General features: G+C 43.1%; 1 protein-coding gene across 1 annotated transcript in view; it reads right to left on the bottom strand.

Moving 5' to 3' along the window:
- Positions 1 to 17,495, bottom strand: part of egln1b (egl-9 family hypoxia-inducible factor 1b) — a 33,176-nt gene that overhangs the window by 14,591 nt on the left and 1,090 nt on the right. Inside the window, exon 1 of the mRNA XM_042103694.1 lies at positions 17,430 to 17,495. This exon is cut by the window's right edge and continues 1,090 nt beyond it. Coding sequence (XP_041959628.1) covers positions 17,430 to 17,495 — 66 coding nt within the window. The remainder of the gene's footprint in view (positions 1 to 17,429) is intronic.

Raw genomic sequence — 17,495 nt, 5'->3', positions numbered from 1 at the left:
TAACCAGTTGAAGCTAAGCATGTGAGTCACCATCGCTTAGCTTGCCTGTGGTACTAACGAGTTGAAGCTAAGCATGTGAGTCACCATCGCTCAGCTTGCCTGTGGTACTAACCAGTTGAAGCTAAGCATGTGAGGCTACTACAGTAAAACAAAACATGGGAACTCATTAAAATGTAGGCTAATAAATTAACAAATCTACTGTATTTGCCAGCTGGGGTAAAATGTTGCACTGGCCACTGCGGCATCGGCATGTAAATGCAGTGCCAGATAGATAGATAGATAGATAGATAGATAGATAGATAGATAGATAGATACTGATCCCCAAGGGGAAATTCAAGAATTCAAAACATGGTCTCACGGTGCAAAAAATAATATCTTGATTTACACGATAACGATAATTTGTCGATATCCTACTGTCCGAGTTACTTTACAGGTCATTGTTTTTAAATAGCATCATTCCAATAACAACCAATGACCTGTGACTTTTCAACCAAATCAACCAATGCATGGTCATTCTATGACACCGACATATTTCCCATTCTGCCCCTATTGTGTGTGTGACAATAGCGTGGTCCAGCCAGCTACATTAGGTTGAGTTTCCCAGGAGAAAGTCTGAAGCTGAAGTTCCTTTCAAACATACTGTAAAACTAAACTAAGCAGACCAACAGAGTACATCTCAGTTATTTCCTTTGATGTTTAAGAGCAATCATGTAGGCTAGCATTACAAGTTACAGAATAGAAATGAATGTGTTGGCTTAAGGCTAATGTATACGAGAAATCCCATGGAGATTTAGCATTTTTGTTGAAAGCAGAGATTAGAGTGAACTTCAGTCCATTAACAAATGTTTACATAAGAAGAGCTCTTTGTTTACAACTATTAAAATACTGAAAGGCAAAAGTGTGTCCGATCATGTGACCTGCTTCTCTCGCTTCTGCTGCTTACACCTCCTGATTTAGTGAATGTATGGGGGTCATTCCACGTCAATTCAACCAGGGCTCCACACACTTAGGTCTCAAAAAATTCTGAAAAAATGACCAGGTGTAGATAGATAGATAGATAGATAGATAGTTACCCAGGAGACACACTGTAAAATTACTTTTATGTAAGATCAATACTTTCCAAGATACAGCCAGTTTCACAGGGGGAGGGGGGTGTCGATTTTGTTCGGCCTCTTTTTTTTGTCAAAGTTCACAAGCCCAAAGCACAAGAACTAAACCATGTAGGAGGCTCAAATTTTGCATACTGGTACATCAATAGGAATAGTATGTAACAAAATTGTCACATTTGGTCTGGATGATCCTGCATGGTCATAGCTGTCCCTCAAAGTTGATCAAAATTGTATTGGAGTTTTTGGCTGGGCTCTGTTTAGGCCTTCAGAAGACATATTTGTACTCAATATAGGCTCTTGATTTATTTCCCTTATTGGGATAAGTAGAAACACTCTCACAAAAAGCAATGAACAGAACATAAATTAATTCAGGGTATGAACAGCAGACCTCACAAGTCTGAAAAATCATTTTGGTTCTCATTTTCAGAGCACCCAAACACCTTGTGGGAATATACAAAGTTTTTTTATATTTTTTTCTTTATTCTCCATGATCCCTTCTTTTTTCTATTTTCCACCCTGAACATGGGCAAAATGCACCATTGAGATTAATATGTTTTGTATAGAGTTACAGGTTACTCTATACAACCACAGGTGGCACTGTGGTAACTCTACACTGGCTGTATCTTAGAAAGTATTGATCTTACATAAAAGTAATTTTACAGTGTGTCTCCTGGATAACATATGTACACCTGGTAATTTAATATCGCACACCCCTAGCCCATGCCCAATCCTCCCACACCCCCCCAGCAAATCTGCCTTTCGGGACCTCATTTACCCTTTTCTATAGAACACTTGGATTGAGTGTTTTATTGTTGATTTTGTTAAGTGACCTTGAGTGTTGAGAAAGGCGGCCATAAATAAAATGCATTATTATTTATTATTACTTGGACAAAACAAGCAATACAATACGCGAGACGAAGAAAAATCCTGGGGAGCAGCAAACAAGCAAATACGGGTAGAAGTCGAGGTGTGTGTGTGGGTGTGTATGTGTTTGTGTGTGTACATTTTCTTGGCACAGACGTTTAGGTGACGTCCGAGTTGTGTTTGTTGGTGGGCTGCATTGGCACGCTATACAATGCACTCACCCTAATCAACACTACGTCCTGTCAGCAACGCTTTCTTGTTCACAGGTGTAAGGTGGTGAGGCCATAACACAAACATGAAAGAGGGGAGGGAGGGAGAGAGAGAAAGAGAAAGAGAGAGAGGGAGAGGGGAAAAGCATGAAATCAAGCAAGAATGAAAAAGGGTAAAAAAAGAGAGAAGTAAAGTAACTGAGATTGAAAAAGATAAAGGAAAAAATGAAGTGAAAGAATGAAGAGAAAGTGGTGTGGAGGAGAAGAGAAGAGAAGACAGGTCAGAACAACAGAGCAACGTCATAGTCAGAGCAGACTGTGACGCAAGTGCTCTTCTGTCAGACACGTCTGAAAACAGCCCATGAATAGAGAAGAGGAGATAACAGAGCGCACACACGCACACGCACGCACACACACACGCACGCACACGTTTACAGTTACAGTATGAATACGCACGCAGGGGCCTCTCCCTCTTTTGTAGTGAGGTGTTTAACACACAAAGGTGTACCTGTGACATAGTCTGTAGAAGATGCATACTCAGCACACTCACAAATGTATGTGGCCATAAAAGTGTGTGTCTGTGTGTGAAAATGTAGTATAAAGTGTAGCACTAGAACCTTATTGTGACTTATGAGAGTTAGCGTGTATTTTGAGAGAAACCATTGTGGTGTGTGTGTGTGAGATCATTGCATGTGAGCTCATGGGAATTGGTGAGGCCGCATGGTATGCGTGCTTTGTGTGTGTGTGTGTAAAATCTGCGTCATAGCGAGCCACTAGCGTGCATGGGGGCCTCGGCCGCTGCCAAAACAAACGGGCAGTGAGGCGGGCAGCCCTGGTGCTGGCGGTGTCAGAGGTGGCGGGCAGCAGCCGTGCCGTGGCCGACCTTTCACAAGTGGGCATGAATGCCAGGTGTATGAAAGCGCTGATATGATTGCGTGTGTCTGCATGAGTGTGTGCGTTTGTGTGTGCGCGTGTAAGTCGAGAAAAGCCTTTGATAAATGGTCCTGAATGACGCCTGTTTGTGATTGATAATATGATTGTGTGTGTGTGTGTGTGTGTGTGTGTGTGTGTGTTAACTGTTAAAAAACAAGAAATACTGAAAATGTGGCGATAACATATCCATCCATAGGTGTCCCTGTGTATCCTCAGAGAGAGAGCATTTCCAAATGCATCCCCCCCTCAGGCTTTACATTGTCTTTTTCTTTTTCCTAAAGTTATTTTATTAAAAGTTATAATTTAGTTATAAGTAGTTATACATTCTGTTATAATTTAGCTGTTTTTATCATTTAAAGATGTTTTGGGCCTTTTTCTGACGGGGCAGTTGAACAAGAACGTTGGATCCAAAGGAATATCTGAAGCATGCCGACGCTGCTTAAGACTGTAGGCCCTTTCACACTGGCGAAATCGCCGCGATTTTATGTACCAGAATCGCGGAACGACTGTCCCTTTCACATAGACCGAGGCGGAACGGCGGGACAAAGTGTCTCGCCAAATTTACTACCAAGCTCTGGGTCAAGGCGGAAAGGGGAATCTGGGCGGGCATTTCGATGCTATGTCCAGCCCACCACAGGAGATTGCAAAAAAATCTAACTGATCAAAAGCAGCAATAGCCGAGACAGCACATTATGTCAATCTATAAATTCACAAAGACTCCAGGCCTACTGTTAAACACCTGAAAAATATTAAGCTGCTGTTTTCTTTTCATGACAAGCACTAGGCCTACGCTTAAATGATTTATGACTGAATGGAACGTTGCGATTTTAAGCGCCAGAACTGCTCATCACGTTGTGTGACAAAGTTTACACCAATCATCATCTTCTAATGTATCCTTATGTTGAGATGTCCATTCTCTTTGCCCTAGGCTATCATTAGTGTGCGAAGCATGTTTCAATTAAGACAATACACAAGCTATTTTTTATTGTTGTAATATTGAATGATTTCATGAATAAATCGTACGCACAGTGCGTACAGGATTACAGCTGGCGGCGCCACTGACCAAGGCCACAGTAGCCTGTGAACCTCTAATTTTCAAAAGGAAATCACGGCGAACGCAAGGGCAACTCTTCTCTTCAATTTCCCTTCCAAATTACTTTTTATTGTCTAAAGACATCTATCGCAAGAATCTAACATTCTAACAGCAACAGCAAAGCAAATGCAAGCTAACCAAAGTGCAGTCGGTTCTCCCGTTATGGTTTTTGAAATCACATACCTGCTGTATCTGAAGCGCCACGCACGCATAATAAGGCCTACGACTATCACTCTACACACCCCCTGTTGCACGTCACAATTTAATTTACTATAGCTGATCCTGCCTTCTGGCTCCCCAAAATGCCGCCTCATGTGAACAGATCACAAAAAGATGGCAAAAAATGTGCTTAATACCTGAACCATGTTGGCGACCAACAAGGCCGTGATGACCATGAGCACTAGGCTAAGCCTGTGATTCATTACCGGGTCAGAGAGTCGGAGACCAACAGCAGTACGTGAGCGTGTGCATGTTCCTGTGCAGGTATGTGCTTCTATACATATGCCTGCAGGCAGGCAGACACAGAGCTGTGGGTTTCCATTAAGCATGCATGGTGTACATTACATTACATCCTACTGCATGTGCAATGTACTCTCGTGTGTGTGTGTGTGTGTGTTTCAGCCATTTGAAGAAAATATGAATGTGAATGTCAGTGAATTTGTGCTAGTCAATGTGAGATGTGAAAATTGTAGCAGGCAGCTCACTGCGCCGGGATTAGTGTGGGCTTCACCTCACTGTGTGTTCAATGTGTGCTGTTTGTGTTTCACTAATTCACCGATTGGGTTAAATGCAGAGACCAAAATTTCCCTCACAGGATCAAAAAAGTATATATACTTAATATATATATATATATTTTCTTTGTGGAGTGTGTGTGTGTGTGTGTGTGTGTGTGTGTGTGTGTGTGTGTTTGCTTGTCTTGTGTGTGCATGTGTGTAGACTTCACTGTGTGTCTCAGAGGTTGCACATTTGCCCTAACACCCTACTCCTCTCCATAACACACCCCTGGCTTGTACTATGCTGTTTGTGTGTGTGTGTGTGTACGTGTGTGTGTGTGTGTGTGTGTGTGTGTGTGTGTGTGTGGTTGGACTTTGGCCAGACAGGCTGTGTGTTAATGATGGGGCTACGTGCGGAGCGTGCGGCCTCGCCAGCACTGCAGTACACACACCCCACTCAGCACCCCCCCACACACACACCAGCCTCTGGCCCTACTCATTGCTACTATTAACAGCAGTAAACACATTTATCACTTGGTGGAGGGAAAGAGGGATAGAGTGGGTGAGAGAGGAAGGGAAAATAGACTGCTGAGTATCTAATCCCCCCCCCCCCCCACACACACACACCTCTCATACACACACACTTTAATACATTGGTTAAATCCACCAAATACATTTCCAGAGATAGCCTTGCACACTATTAAGGGTACAAACACTGTGCCCAAACACTGTGCCCTAACACTGTGCCCTAACTGGTGCTACCAGTTGCAGAGCAGACGGAGCACAATGTTGTCGCCATCTGGCCCTTTTCATAAACATAAAAACATACAAACAACAATCACGCCAACAAGGATATAATGCAGAGCTTACATGATTCATTCATTCATTCACATTTACTCTCTCTCCCTCCCTCATGTATTCATTCATACTCACTCATGTACTCATTCGTTCAATCGCTCACTAAATAAACTAAAGGGCTCATCCCATTCCTCCCCCCTTAAAACTTCCACTTGGTTTTGATTGCCCTTGACAGTAAAGTCCCCTTGACGAGGGAAGTCTTTCCCTATGAATTGGGACACCACTATATGCAAATTAGCGTAGCGAACATGCTCATCTAAGTCACGCGCAGCGTCGACGTGTCTAGCAGTAGTAGCCTTCTACTTTTTTCATTCAGGAACATGCCGGTTCCAGCAGTTATGTTGACTGTTGTGTGGGCTGTGTTGGTTTATCTGTGTCTGGTTAATCAACAGAGATATTCGTGTTCATGAGAACGCCGGAACAGACATCCTAAATATTGATGAAACTAACCAGATCAGATATATAACGTTATTTGATGGGCAGACTCTCTCAAAGCACTCGGCAGATATCATGAACATCAGATAGCTTCGTGAGATATTTTCTAACATTAGTGTTCAAAACTCGAAAGTCCTTTGGATGTGCATCAAACTAACATATTCCAACATATTTCAACATTTTAATATGCTTATTTGCAAAAATATATGAGCAATGCAATTGTTCCTTTCCAGCGGTGTCAGCCATCTTGGTTGAAAAATTTGGCCGGCTCGCTGAGCTTGCACGGTATCCTGGGTAATTTCATCTCCCACTTTGTTTTAAGCCTGCATCGGTCCTGGCTATATTTTGAGGGTTGATTTTAAGGGGAAAATAGCACTCCCCTTTGCTCCCTAAAGTAATGGGACACCCTACCCCTACACGTGCACGCACAAAAACGAAGGTTAGGGCAAAAATCTAGGGGAAGGGGAGGTATTGGGACGGGCCCTAAGGCTTAACTGTTATAAACCAGAGGAAAGAGATTTGGTTTGTATCCTTAAAAACTGACCATCCATTTCTAACCTTATTGATACAAATTACTAACAACGCTGCTCTGCAAACTCATTGGGATATGTTCTGTTGGCTAATTGAAATGTTAAAAAAGTAAAATATTTAGGATTTTCCGTGTCATTTCTTTCTTTTCATGTTCATGCAGCCTAGGCCCGCATGTCTACAAGCAAGATTAATTTTCCATCACATGGTTTTGTCAATGTTACGCAACATGTACATGCATATGCATTGACAATACAGCACCAGTCTTCAGCAGAATTTGGCTTAACTAAAACGCAGCATGCAGAGGACTCCAATTTAAGCACCTTAAAGTAATCAAATGTAATCTCTCCTTCAACCTGTGCCAATGTCAATCCATAACACACACACGCACACCTTGATCCAAGATGGCGGCGCGTACACACGCAGCGACCTCTCTCTGTCCCAACCGTACGGTGTTTTGTTCGTTTAAAAAGTGTTTGTCCGAAAGTTTTACGTGTTCGTCTCGTCTTACTACGTCGTACTACAAGTACAGCAGGCAGTTTTTAATTGACATTTGCAAAAGCAAGTTTTGCAGCGTTCTGGACTTTGCAACAGAGACGCTAAAGGAACTCGGACTACTCCGGCCTGCAACAACACCGATGATTGCGGATTGCAACGGGTGGAGAGGGAGGAGAGGACGTGAGAGGAGGAGGAGAGGAAGGAGAGGAGAAATAGAAGAGGAATGAGAGTGTGGAGAGAAGGTAAGATGAGGGGGAGAGGAGGAGAAGGTGCAGGTGAGGGAAATAAAGGACAAGAGTAAATGAGCAAGTGGAGGTGAGAGGAAATTAGGAGGAGAGGAAAGAGAGGGAGGAAGATAAGGTGGAGGTGAAGAGGAAAGAATAAGCAAAGGATGAAGATAAGGTGGAGGTGAAGAGCAGAAAGAAGAGGAGGAGACCAATGAGAGGCAGGAGGAGGAGGAGAAATAGATGGAGGCGAGGGAGGTGGAAGAGGAAAAAGAAGAGGAGGTGCAAAGGCAAAAGGAAAGCACCTCTCAGCTCTCTGTAGCTCTCAGAAAACACAGATATCACACACACACACACACACCTTTGTCACACCGACAGGCACCCAGTAAAAAAAAAAAACAAATAAAAAAAAAACACAAATCTTACATACATTCACCCCTTCCCCTTCACTCCCTGTAAACACAACGAACACAAAGATGCGCGCTAACTGAAAAACAGACATTGTTTCTCTCCTTGTCTCTATCTCCACAACACACACACACACAGAGAGAGTGTGTGAAGCAGTGCCAAAGTATCTCCGGCAGCGCTGCTGTAAACATAATACTGTACTGAGATCTGAGGTTCCGGAGTCCTGCTGCATGGACGTCAGCAGAGGTTGAGGCCTGCGGGCAGCGAAAGCCAACCAAAGCCAGCCAATGTAAGGAAGGGAGGGAGGAAGGGAGTGAAGGAGAGAGAGAGAGAGAGAAAAAGAAAGAAAGAAAGAAAGAAAGAAAGAAAGAAAGAAAGAAAAAGAAAGAAAGAAAGAACTTTGACTATAATGAGAGCGGAGAAAGAAAAGTAGAACAGAGAAAGCAAACAATTTTACAATGTAAAATCCACTAAAAACATTCAGCTAAACAGAAATAAAGAGGGAGGAGAATGAGAGAAAGAGTGTGAAAAGAGTGGTCCTAAAACATGACACATCGAAATAAAGTAAACAATCTAGGACTGTGTTGACAAATGACCATGTTGTGATATCCAATTATGGCTAATATATGGAGATGATTTCATGATTCTTGCAGAAGGACATAATAGAATAAATAGAAGTGACAAGAATAGGAGGAGAATAGATGAGTGCAAAAAACTGAACAAGAAAAAGAGGAAGAAAAGGATAACTGGATGGACAGATAGATCAGATGGACAGAGAGGTGTGTGCTGTGCTTAGGTCATGTCCTCCTTAGGCCCCATCAACATTAGCGAGGAGACGGGCCCCATTCTCAGTGCTCCATCCCCCAACGTAGACTAGCAAAAACACGACACTAGTGGCTGTTCCTTCTGCAATCTGGCTGATAATAGCAACCGTATACAGACACAGATGCACACACCGAGGGTTAACTAAGCATCGTTTTCCGAGCATTATCTTTATTAATCTAAATAGGATCTATGTGTACATGGAATCATGCTAAACAACCAAAGGTATGTATGAGTGAGTGCATACGTAAGAGTGGCCAAGCGCCTGAAATTATAGTGTGTGTGTGTGTGTGGGGGGGGGGTTTCACAGACGCCACGCTACCATGTGATGAGTTGAAGGCTAGTGAGGCATGTCTTTTCAGTTGGCCCTGAAAAGGGACCCCGCGCTTGGCCCCAAGCACATTCAATTGTTAGGGACGATATTGTGACGTACAACTACCGCTACAGTGGTCAACAGCTCCTTTTGTTCACATTTTACATATCTCAATCAGCCAGCTTTGATGGGGAGTCACCTAATACCTCACAGATCACCCAATACAATTTACACAACTTCATCAAACAGATACAATAAATATGATTCTACTGCAAGAATAGTTCTATTGCTAAGTAATAGCATTGCAAGAACAACAGTAATAGTGAAAAACTATTATGTGGTATGGTATACAAGAAAGGACCTAAAACTTGCAAACTATCTCTGCTTTAACAGTGCGATAAGTATCCAACTTCCCATCCTTACTACCATATCCTTTAAGTCTAAACAGACAAGTTTATCTGACAGCTATTTGTAATGGCTGTGAAAATGTGTTGATTTGTTGAGAGGAAAAACATAAAACCTATAACCAAACAGCTGGTGACGCAACTATCTGCTAACTGTCACAGCAGCACAAATCACACATTGTACCTTTTAGGGATCGCACAGACACACCGGTCTGGCTGTAAATCCTCTCGCGTGTGACCTAATGACACCCTGATCAATCACTTCCTGTCCGTCAGGTTTCAGCGTCTTTGGCTTCCTTGCTGACAGAAGCGACACTCTTTACAAACGGGCACTGACCTAGCTGGAACGATCTGATTCCAATACCTATACAGGGTTACATAAATAATTGTACTACACCTGATATATGATATGGCATGGCATGGCCGGGCATGGCATGCCCATAGATAGGAGTTCATGAATCTTTTAACTAATGGAAATCAAGCTTCAGCTGCTGCTGCTACTACGAGAATTAGACTACTACTTATGCTACAGCTACTATTTCTACATCAAGTACCACTGCTGCTATTACTGCTAACATTATTACCAGTGCTACTACAACTAAATATACTACTCTGGTGCTAATTGCACTAGCTGCTAGTTGTCCTGGTGTGAGGCTACTACAACTAGGTCTACATGCTAGCTGCACTAGCTGCTAGTTGTTTTGGATCAAGGCTACAACTAGATCTACCGCTCTGACCTGGCTGTGGCGACCTGTGTTGGTGTAATGCAACTACAACTAGGTTTACGACTCTAACCTGACCACTACTAGCTCTAGCGGTGTTGCTGTGTGGAAACTAGATGCAGCCCTATCAACCCAACACAACTACTGCTACCTCAGTCTGTGTTGCTGTGTGGAAACTAGATCTAGCCCTATCAATCCAAACATGACTACTGCTAGCTCAGGCTGTGCTGGTGAGAGTAGACTAGCACTAGCCCTATCAATCAAACCTGACAACTGCCAGCTCAATCTGTGCTGGTGAGAGTAGACTAGCACTAGCACTATTAATCAAACCTGACAACTGCTAACTCGGGCTTGTTGGTGAGAGTAGACTAGCACTAGCCCTACTACTCAGACTTGACTAACTCAGGCTGTGTTACTGTGGGGCAACTGGTTGCCGAGCACTACCCTCATGGTACAGCAGAGAGACTGACGGTGCTGAGCTGCATCATGGTGAGTATGTGAGTCACACACCCTGTACAGTGGACTCTGGGGGCCACGTGAAGGCTGGGGTGAGATGGGCACTGAATGTGCTAGCATTATTAGCACAAAAAAGTTGCTGTTTCGTAACAGACCTCCCCGTACTCACTACTTATGGGTAAAACGCTCCTTCACATTCGAAGACCACCATTGGCTGTTTTCTTTATTTTTTCAATTCCTTGCAAATGGTGTTGAGACGGGATCCGATGTTCTCTCTCTCACACACAGCTTCTATTATTAGCAAGCACAAACTTGAATGGAATGGAATATGGAAAACCCATATTTATTTTATTTGAGAGAAACGATACAAAGGTGCTTCCAAAGAAGTAACAAATTGTTTTGAAGCACACCACTTGGAAGTAGCCTAAATATAAGAGAGTCAACTTTTATTTTCATTTGATTTATGCAGGATGTCCTACCCTTCCTGACTTTCCAAAGATGCTTCCAGAAAAATAGGGTCTAATACATTTTGTTTGAAGTACAATTCGACAATCTTAGCCAGCCATTGTTATATTAGTTTTGATTGAAGAGCTTTATCAAGGATCCCACTGCTTGATATCCAGAGATTGTTTCCACAGAAAGGTGTGACCTAATATGACCTGATGTAATTATTGCAGTCCAGATGTTACATGAAACTTTATGCACATTTACTTGCTCACGTATATATGTATGTGTGTGTGTGTGTGTGTGTGTGTGTGTGTGTGTGTGTGGGCATCGTAGGATGCATGTGTACTCCTGTGCACATGTGCATGCATGTCAGGATGAGCCTGGGAATCTGAGGGGACATCTGTCTGTGTGTCTGTGTGTGTGTGTGTGTGTTTGTGTGCGTGTGTGTGTGTGCCTTGCGTGAGTAAAGACATGAAAAGCCAGACAGGCAGAGAGCTCATGACTCTCGGAGTTTGGGTCAGACGGCCATTGACCTTTAGGGGTCATCGAGTCTCACAACTCATAGCGCGTGAACTCGCATCACGCTCGACTGCTTCAGTTCACTGACCCTTTCCTTCTTTCTTTTTCCGCTTGTTCACCCTCTGTCCCACTCGCCCTCACACATCCACAGAATTGATGCAACCTGCCAAACAACATGAGCTAAAGCCAATGAATCTGCTTTCACAGGCACGCACAGAAGTGTATGCAAGAACAGCAAGCGTAGTCAATTATTTGCTAAACAATGGGGCTTCACTGTCTAAACAGAACACAGTGGCACCTTCTCTATGACAATTCACAGCGGACAACCAAGGTAGGTGTGTGTGTGTGTGTGTGTGTGTATATATATAAGTAACATTAGGACCAGCCCTGGCACGAGATAACTCAAGACACCGCCACCCTCACTAGCTCTGTGCATCACCCCAAAGGAAAGTATTTGTTTCCAAAAGACTGCTAAACAACGGAACTTGATCCGGTCTTCCCCTTCTTCCAAAACGCCTTTGTATCCTTCCTCTGTGTGTGTGAAACAAAGAGAGAGAGAGGGGGAAAGAGAGAGTGAGCGAGTGAGCGAGAGAGAGAGAGAGAGAGAGAGAGAGGGAGAGGGAGAGGGAGAGGGAGAGGGAGAGGGAGAGGGAGAGAGAGGGAGAGAGAGAGAGAGAGAGAGAGAGAGAGAGAGAGAGACAATGGGCAGAGATAAACTTGGCTATTAAACTAGTCTCTCTTAACATCCTGCTCCATCTACCAGGTGCTTCAGAGGAGATTTATAGAGGAATATATAGTATGGGAGGAAATACAATACAATCTCTGTCTCTGTGAAATCGCCATATCACGCTGAAGAAGGGCATCTTGTCCGAAATGTCCGTGGGCCGATTAAAAAAAATAATGTTGAGAACTACCCTTTATTTCTAAAGAAAACACAATACCACACAGTAGAGTTTAAAATCAAAGAAATGAACAGTTTAGCGATGCATGTAATGTGTGGTCAGTAAGTCCTGCACCTTGTCAAATGAATACCTGAGCTATGGTTGGGCTGAGCTACAGAATGGTAAGGCAGTGAAATCTCTACATCATCTTGAGACACACTGAGTGTGATCGAATCATAGCAACTGTACAATGAATCCACATCGGATGAGTAATGATATCTGTGCGGCCTGGGGAATGAAACGGCATTAGTTCTGCGAGGGTGGGACCTTGTTCTATCTGGCCAAAAGAGAAATGCATTGCTGTCCAAGTGCACAATCAGTCAAGGGACATCACAAGGCCTGATGAACTCCTGAAAACATGCATACATGAACGCACACGCGCACGAACGCACGCAAACACAGGCACATGCACACACGTGCCTCGCACCCACAGCAAACGACTACCTAAACTTGAGGGGAAAATGGATGACTAAATAAAAGCCAGGACTGGAGATACACAATAATGGACTACACACACACACACACACACACACACATAATTATCCGTAACAATCATCTTTTTAACTGTGTTAAATCTGATTACAATGGGTGTGTGAATCTGTTAGACGAGGGGAAGTGCATGCATGCACCTGATTCATACACACACAGAGAATATGTTTTCCTTTCTTTATTTATCCTTCCTTCCTTGACGTGTGGTGTGCTCACAAAGCACTTCCTGTCTCACAGACCACAGGTGAATATACACACACACACACACACACACACACACACACACACACACACGGGATGAGGAAATTTGGGTAAACTCAATATGTCCTTCTATACACTTACCTTCAAAACTGACCTGCTTAAAAGCACATTCTCCTTGCCAACATGTCACACACACACAGAAACCGTAAATAAAAGTGTTTTCATTAGTCAGCCTCTGACACAGCAAATATGTTGCTATGCCATATTGCTTTTTTAGCCCCGACAAATTTCAGTTCAGTCAGCTGCAGCTGAGCGAAACATGTGCTGTTGCTCTGTGTGAACTTTGCTATTACACAGCCAAGGGTGACTCGAGAGAGGGAGAGATGGGGAGAGAGAGAGGGAAGAGGGGAGGGGGAGAGAGAGAGAGAGAGAGAGAGAGGGAGAAGGAGGAGGAGATAGAGAGGGAGGAGGGAGGGGGGAGGGAAGAGGGGAGGGAGAAAAGAGGGGACGAGAGAAAGAGGAAAGGGGGAGAGGGATAGAGAGAACAGGGAATGAGATGGGGAAGAGGGGAGGGAGTGAGAGAAGGAGGGAGGAAAGAGGGGAAAGAGAGCGAGAAAGGGAGCAAAGTGAACGGTCTGGTAAGATGTAAATGAACTAAAGAGAAAGCCACGGCAGAGACAGCAGATAGAATGACTGATAGGATGTGTACTGACCAGGAGATACAAATAGAAGACAAAGAGAAACAGAGACATACAAGGAAGATCACAGAAAAAAAAAATTACATGGGGGGGGGGGGGGGGGGGGGGGAGAGAGAGAGAGAAAAAAAGAGAGAGAACGCAGTGGACAAGAGAGCCAAAACCAGCCAAGAAACAGACATACAAGGAAGATCACAGAAAGAAAGAAAAAAGCACATGGAAGAGAGAGAGAAAAAGAAAGAAAGAGAGAGAGAGCACAGTGGACAAGAGAGCGAAAACCGGCCGTTAGCCGGTCCTCTCATTAGCCATATGTCTTCTGGTCAGCTGGTTCAACAGGTTCGTATGACGGCCACCACTAATACCACAGCCGGAAGCTGTGTGACATGTGGCCACGTGCTAGCACTAGCGTTCCCCATGCTGCCTTCATACCAAGATGACTATCTCTCCGCAGGACAGGTTAAACGCTCACACACCCCCCCCCCCCCCCATCGTTATTTGCATTTTGGTAATAGGGAACATAATTGAATGCTTTTTGTGTGCATTTGTGTCTAGGAGAGTGAATGAATTAGTGAGTGAAGGAGTGACAGAGAGTGTGAAAGAGTAAGGGAAGGAGTGAAGGAGAAGAGGAGTGGAGGAAGGAGCATGTGATCCTGAAGTCTGATGCATGTCAAGGCCCTCTCATTTTCTAATATCGGCTCCAAACTTTTAATTTGAAATATTTAAATGCCACTATGATAAAGAAAAATGCCATGAACTACTCTGATGGAATCTATATTTTTCTGTCAACAAATTAGGTCATCACAGTCTGATCACAACCTGGCATACTGGGGAAAAAAAAAAGGGGGGGGGGGGGGGGGAACCTTTTGCAGGTAAGAGGTTACATGACTGGTAGCATCTGGTTTTGCAAACAGTTATTGTGCTTGTGAACTTGAGCTAAAGTCAAAGCAATGCCCGAACACCCATCTTGGACGAAGTAGCAGCGTAGCAGAAGGCTATTTGCGAACGGCCGGGCACTGCCAAAACACAGGCTGCTGCTATTCCAAGCCGTTGGTTTGAACAGGCAGCCCAACAGACAAGCACGCGAGATAGGGCAGCATAGGGCCAATAATAGTGTAGCTCCAAATCAGGCTACAACATTAAAGCATGTTGCCCCACACCACACTGATAGACTGTACACTGGGGTGTGATAATGGACAGAATCAACGGTACGGTACATCATGTACAGTGGGTAGGCGTGTCTGTGTGTGTGTGTACGCTTGTTATGGGTGTGTGGAGAGATAGGCATACCCATCCATAACATACATGCATGCATATGTGCATTATGTGTGCACAATTACACTAGGGATGGTGTGTGTTTGTTTGTGCGTGTTTGTGTGTGTGTCAGTGCGAGTTGAAGACCTTCAGTGGAGCATATAGCCAGGACTGAGGTAACATGAGGACAACAACTGACCAGCGCGCGCCCACACACACACACAGACTCCCGCGCGCACGCAAACACAAACACAAACACACACATGCACATACACACACGCGCGCACACACACAAAAACAACAGAAGGGCACAAGGAGACCAATAAGCAGGCCTCTGTTCCCACACCATCACATCTTGGTGGAGAATGACTCAGGGAGACTGTGTAGACACAACAGCAACATATCTTTTTCATGATAAATAAAGCAAATTTCAGCACTGTCAAACTCTTTTTACCGTAACATTATCCTTTGTTTTTAAATAATTTTGTCAACATACTGTACATAAGGAATAGGGAATAGAAAATTGACCTTCCAGAAGTACTGGCACAAACAGTGTCGTTAGAGAACGGACGAACATATGGCCCTGCCTGAAAAAGAGTGTTTTGGAGAGGCCTTAGCCATGTCAGATGTCATAACATAATCTCAGGCAGAAAGTGTATTTCCAGTGAATGTTTGGAAACAAGAGTGATAAAGTATAAATTCTGAGGATTTATAGAAGGGTCATTCCATATTAAATCAGATAAGGATGTCTCAGATTTTGCACAAACTTTGTCTATATCATGAATCAATGGGTCCCAAAACCAAGGCCTGTATAATATTTGATTATTTATATTATGTTTGACAGCCTGAAAAACACATTATCTGTTAACACATCTAGTTTTACCCTTACTTTATCCATGTTCCTATGCTATGATGATTATTTACAGACAATATACTGGTCAATGCCATGTGGGTACAAAAACTAGTTTATAACACTCTCTATTATAAAAAGTAGTTTATAATACTCCCTAATCACTTTCTTTCGCACTTTGCTCTGAATAGGGCCCTCATAAAATCAATGGCATGCATTACAAACATTTAATGGTCCAGTCATACTGAGAATAATGGTCATCTTCCACCCTACAAAGTTTGGCCCAAAGATTCTAGAACAGAGCTCTGTTCTAGAATCTTTGGTTTGGCCGTGCTAGTAGTAATACTTTTTGATATATCAATGTCTAAACATGGCTCACAATAAAAGGCATTTTTTAATCCAAGGGCATAGAAAATATGAAAACATTGGAATTGAACAAAAACATTTCACAAGTCTTCACTTTGGGACCTAAACATTATGTAAACAAACTTTAAGCGAAATCTGAGAAACTGTTTTCATGGATACGGTCTGGTATGACATTGAATGAACCAGACCAAACACAGAACATGATGCCAATGTAATCACGCAGGCTACCTACCATTCGATAACTGTCCGCTTGTGTCAGATATTAATTGATGTTCTCTTTTTATCTCTATTTCCAACTGAAGGTTATGGAAACTATGCAAGATATTCATGCTTGGTATCTGTGGCATTTTAAAGAGACTATGCTCTGTTAACACTGATTTATATACTTAAACCACTGAAGATCAAGTCACACTCTTCAGGAGATACAATATTAGGCCTCGATGGACTGCATAAACTTTAGTAATAATGCACAAGTCAATAAAGACAAAACTGAAAGTACAAAACTGAAAACTGTGTGTGACTAAGTTAACATACCAGAGCTTGTTTTTTGTATTGCAGGACTCCCCATAGCATACACTTACTAGAGGTTTTAAAACAACGAACAGTGTTGTGAAATACAGACTAATATACATAGGTCTTTCTTGCTGTTACATGTGTGCTACACAGCTAACTATTTTATCACGAAATAGGCGTGGCGCAGTGTTCCCTTCAACCGCTTCAATGGTTATGGTAAATAACGTCAAACGGATGCGCCATGTGCGATTTGAAAGCTCAAAAAAACTCGTATTAAATAGAATGGCCTTCTCCATTGAGTGACTGGAGACTAGTAGGCTACCTGATTAAACGGTCCCATTGATTTCTCGTTGCAGCAACCTTTTATGAAAGACAAATAACAATCACGTGGCGTGCTTTTTGAAGTTTAACTTTTGTGGAATGGTCGATTTGTTTGTGCAAACATTTAACGTTACTTTCATCACAATGGTTCTGAATTATTACTAAATTATCACGATTGATGTCAATCATTCACTGTCAGAGAAAGTGAGAATAAACGTGTGATTTATTTTCCCTTAACGTTACTCACCTTCGTCCGTCCGTTTATTTTGTAGTTCCCCAGGTTACCATTACAGTGTCGGACTAGGTCGTCCAT

Source organism: Alosa sapidissima, chromosome 9 (assembly GCF_018492685.1).
Source record: "Alosa sapidissima isolate fAloSap1 chromosome 9, fAloSap1.pri, whole genome shotgun sequence".
NCBI classification, from domain to species: domain Eukaryota; kingdom Metazoa; phylum Chordata; class Actinopteri; order Clupeiformes; family Clupeidae; genus Alosa; species Alosa sapidissima.
The sequence above is the reverse complement of the archived record's forward strand: the minus strand, read 5'-3'. Positions and strand labels throughout refer to the sequence as shown.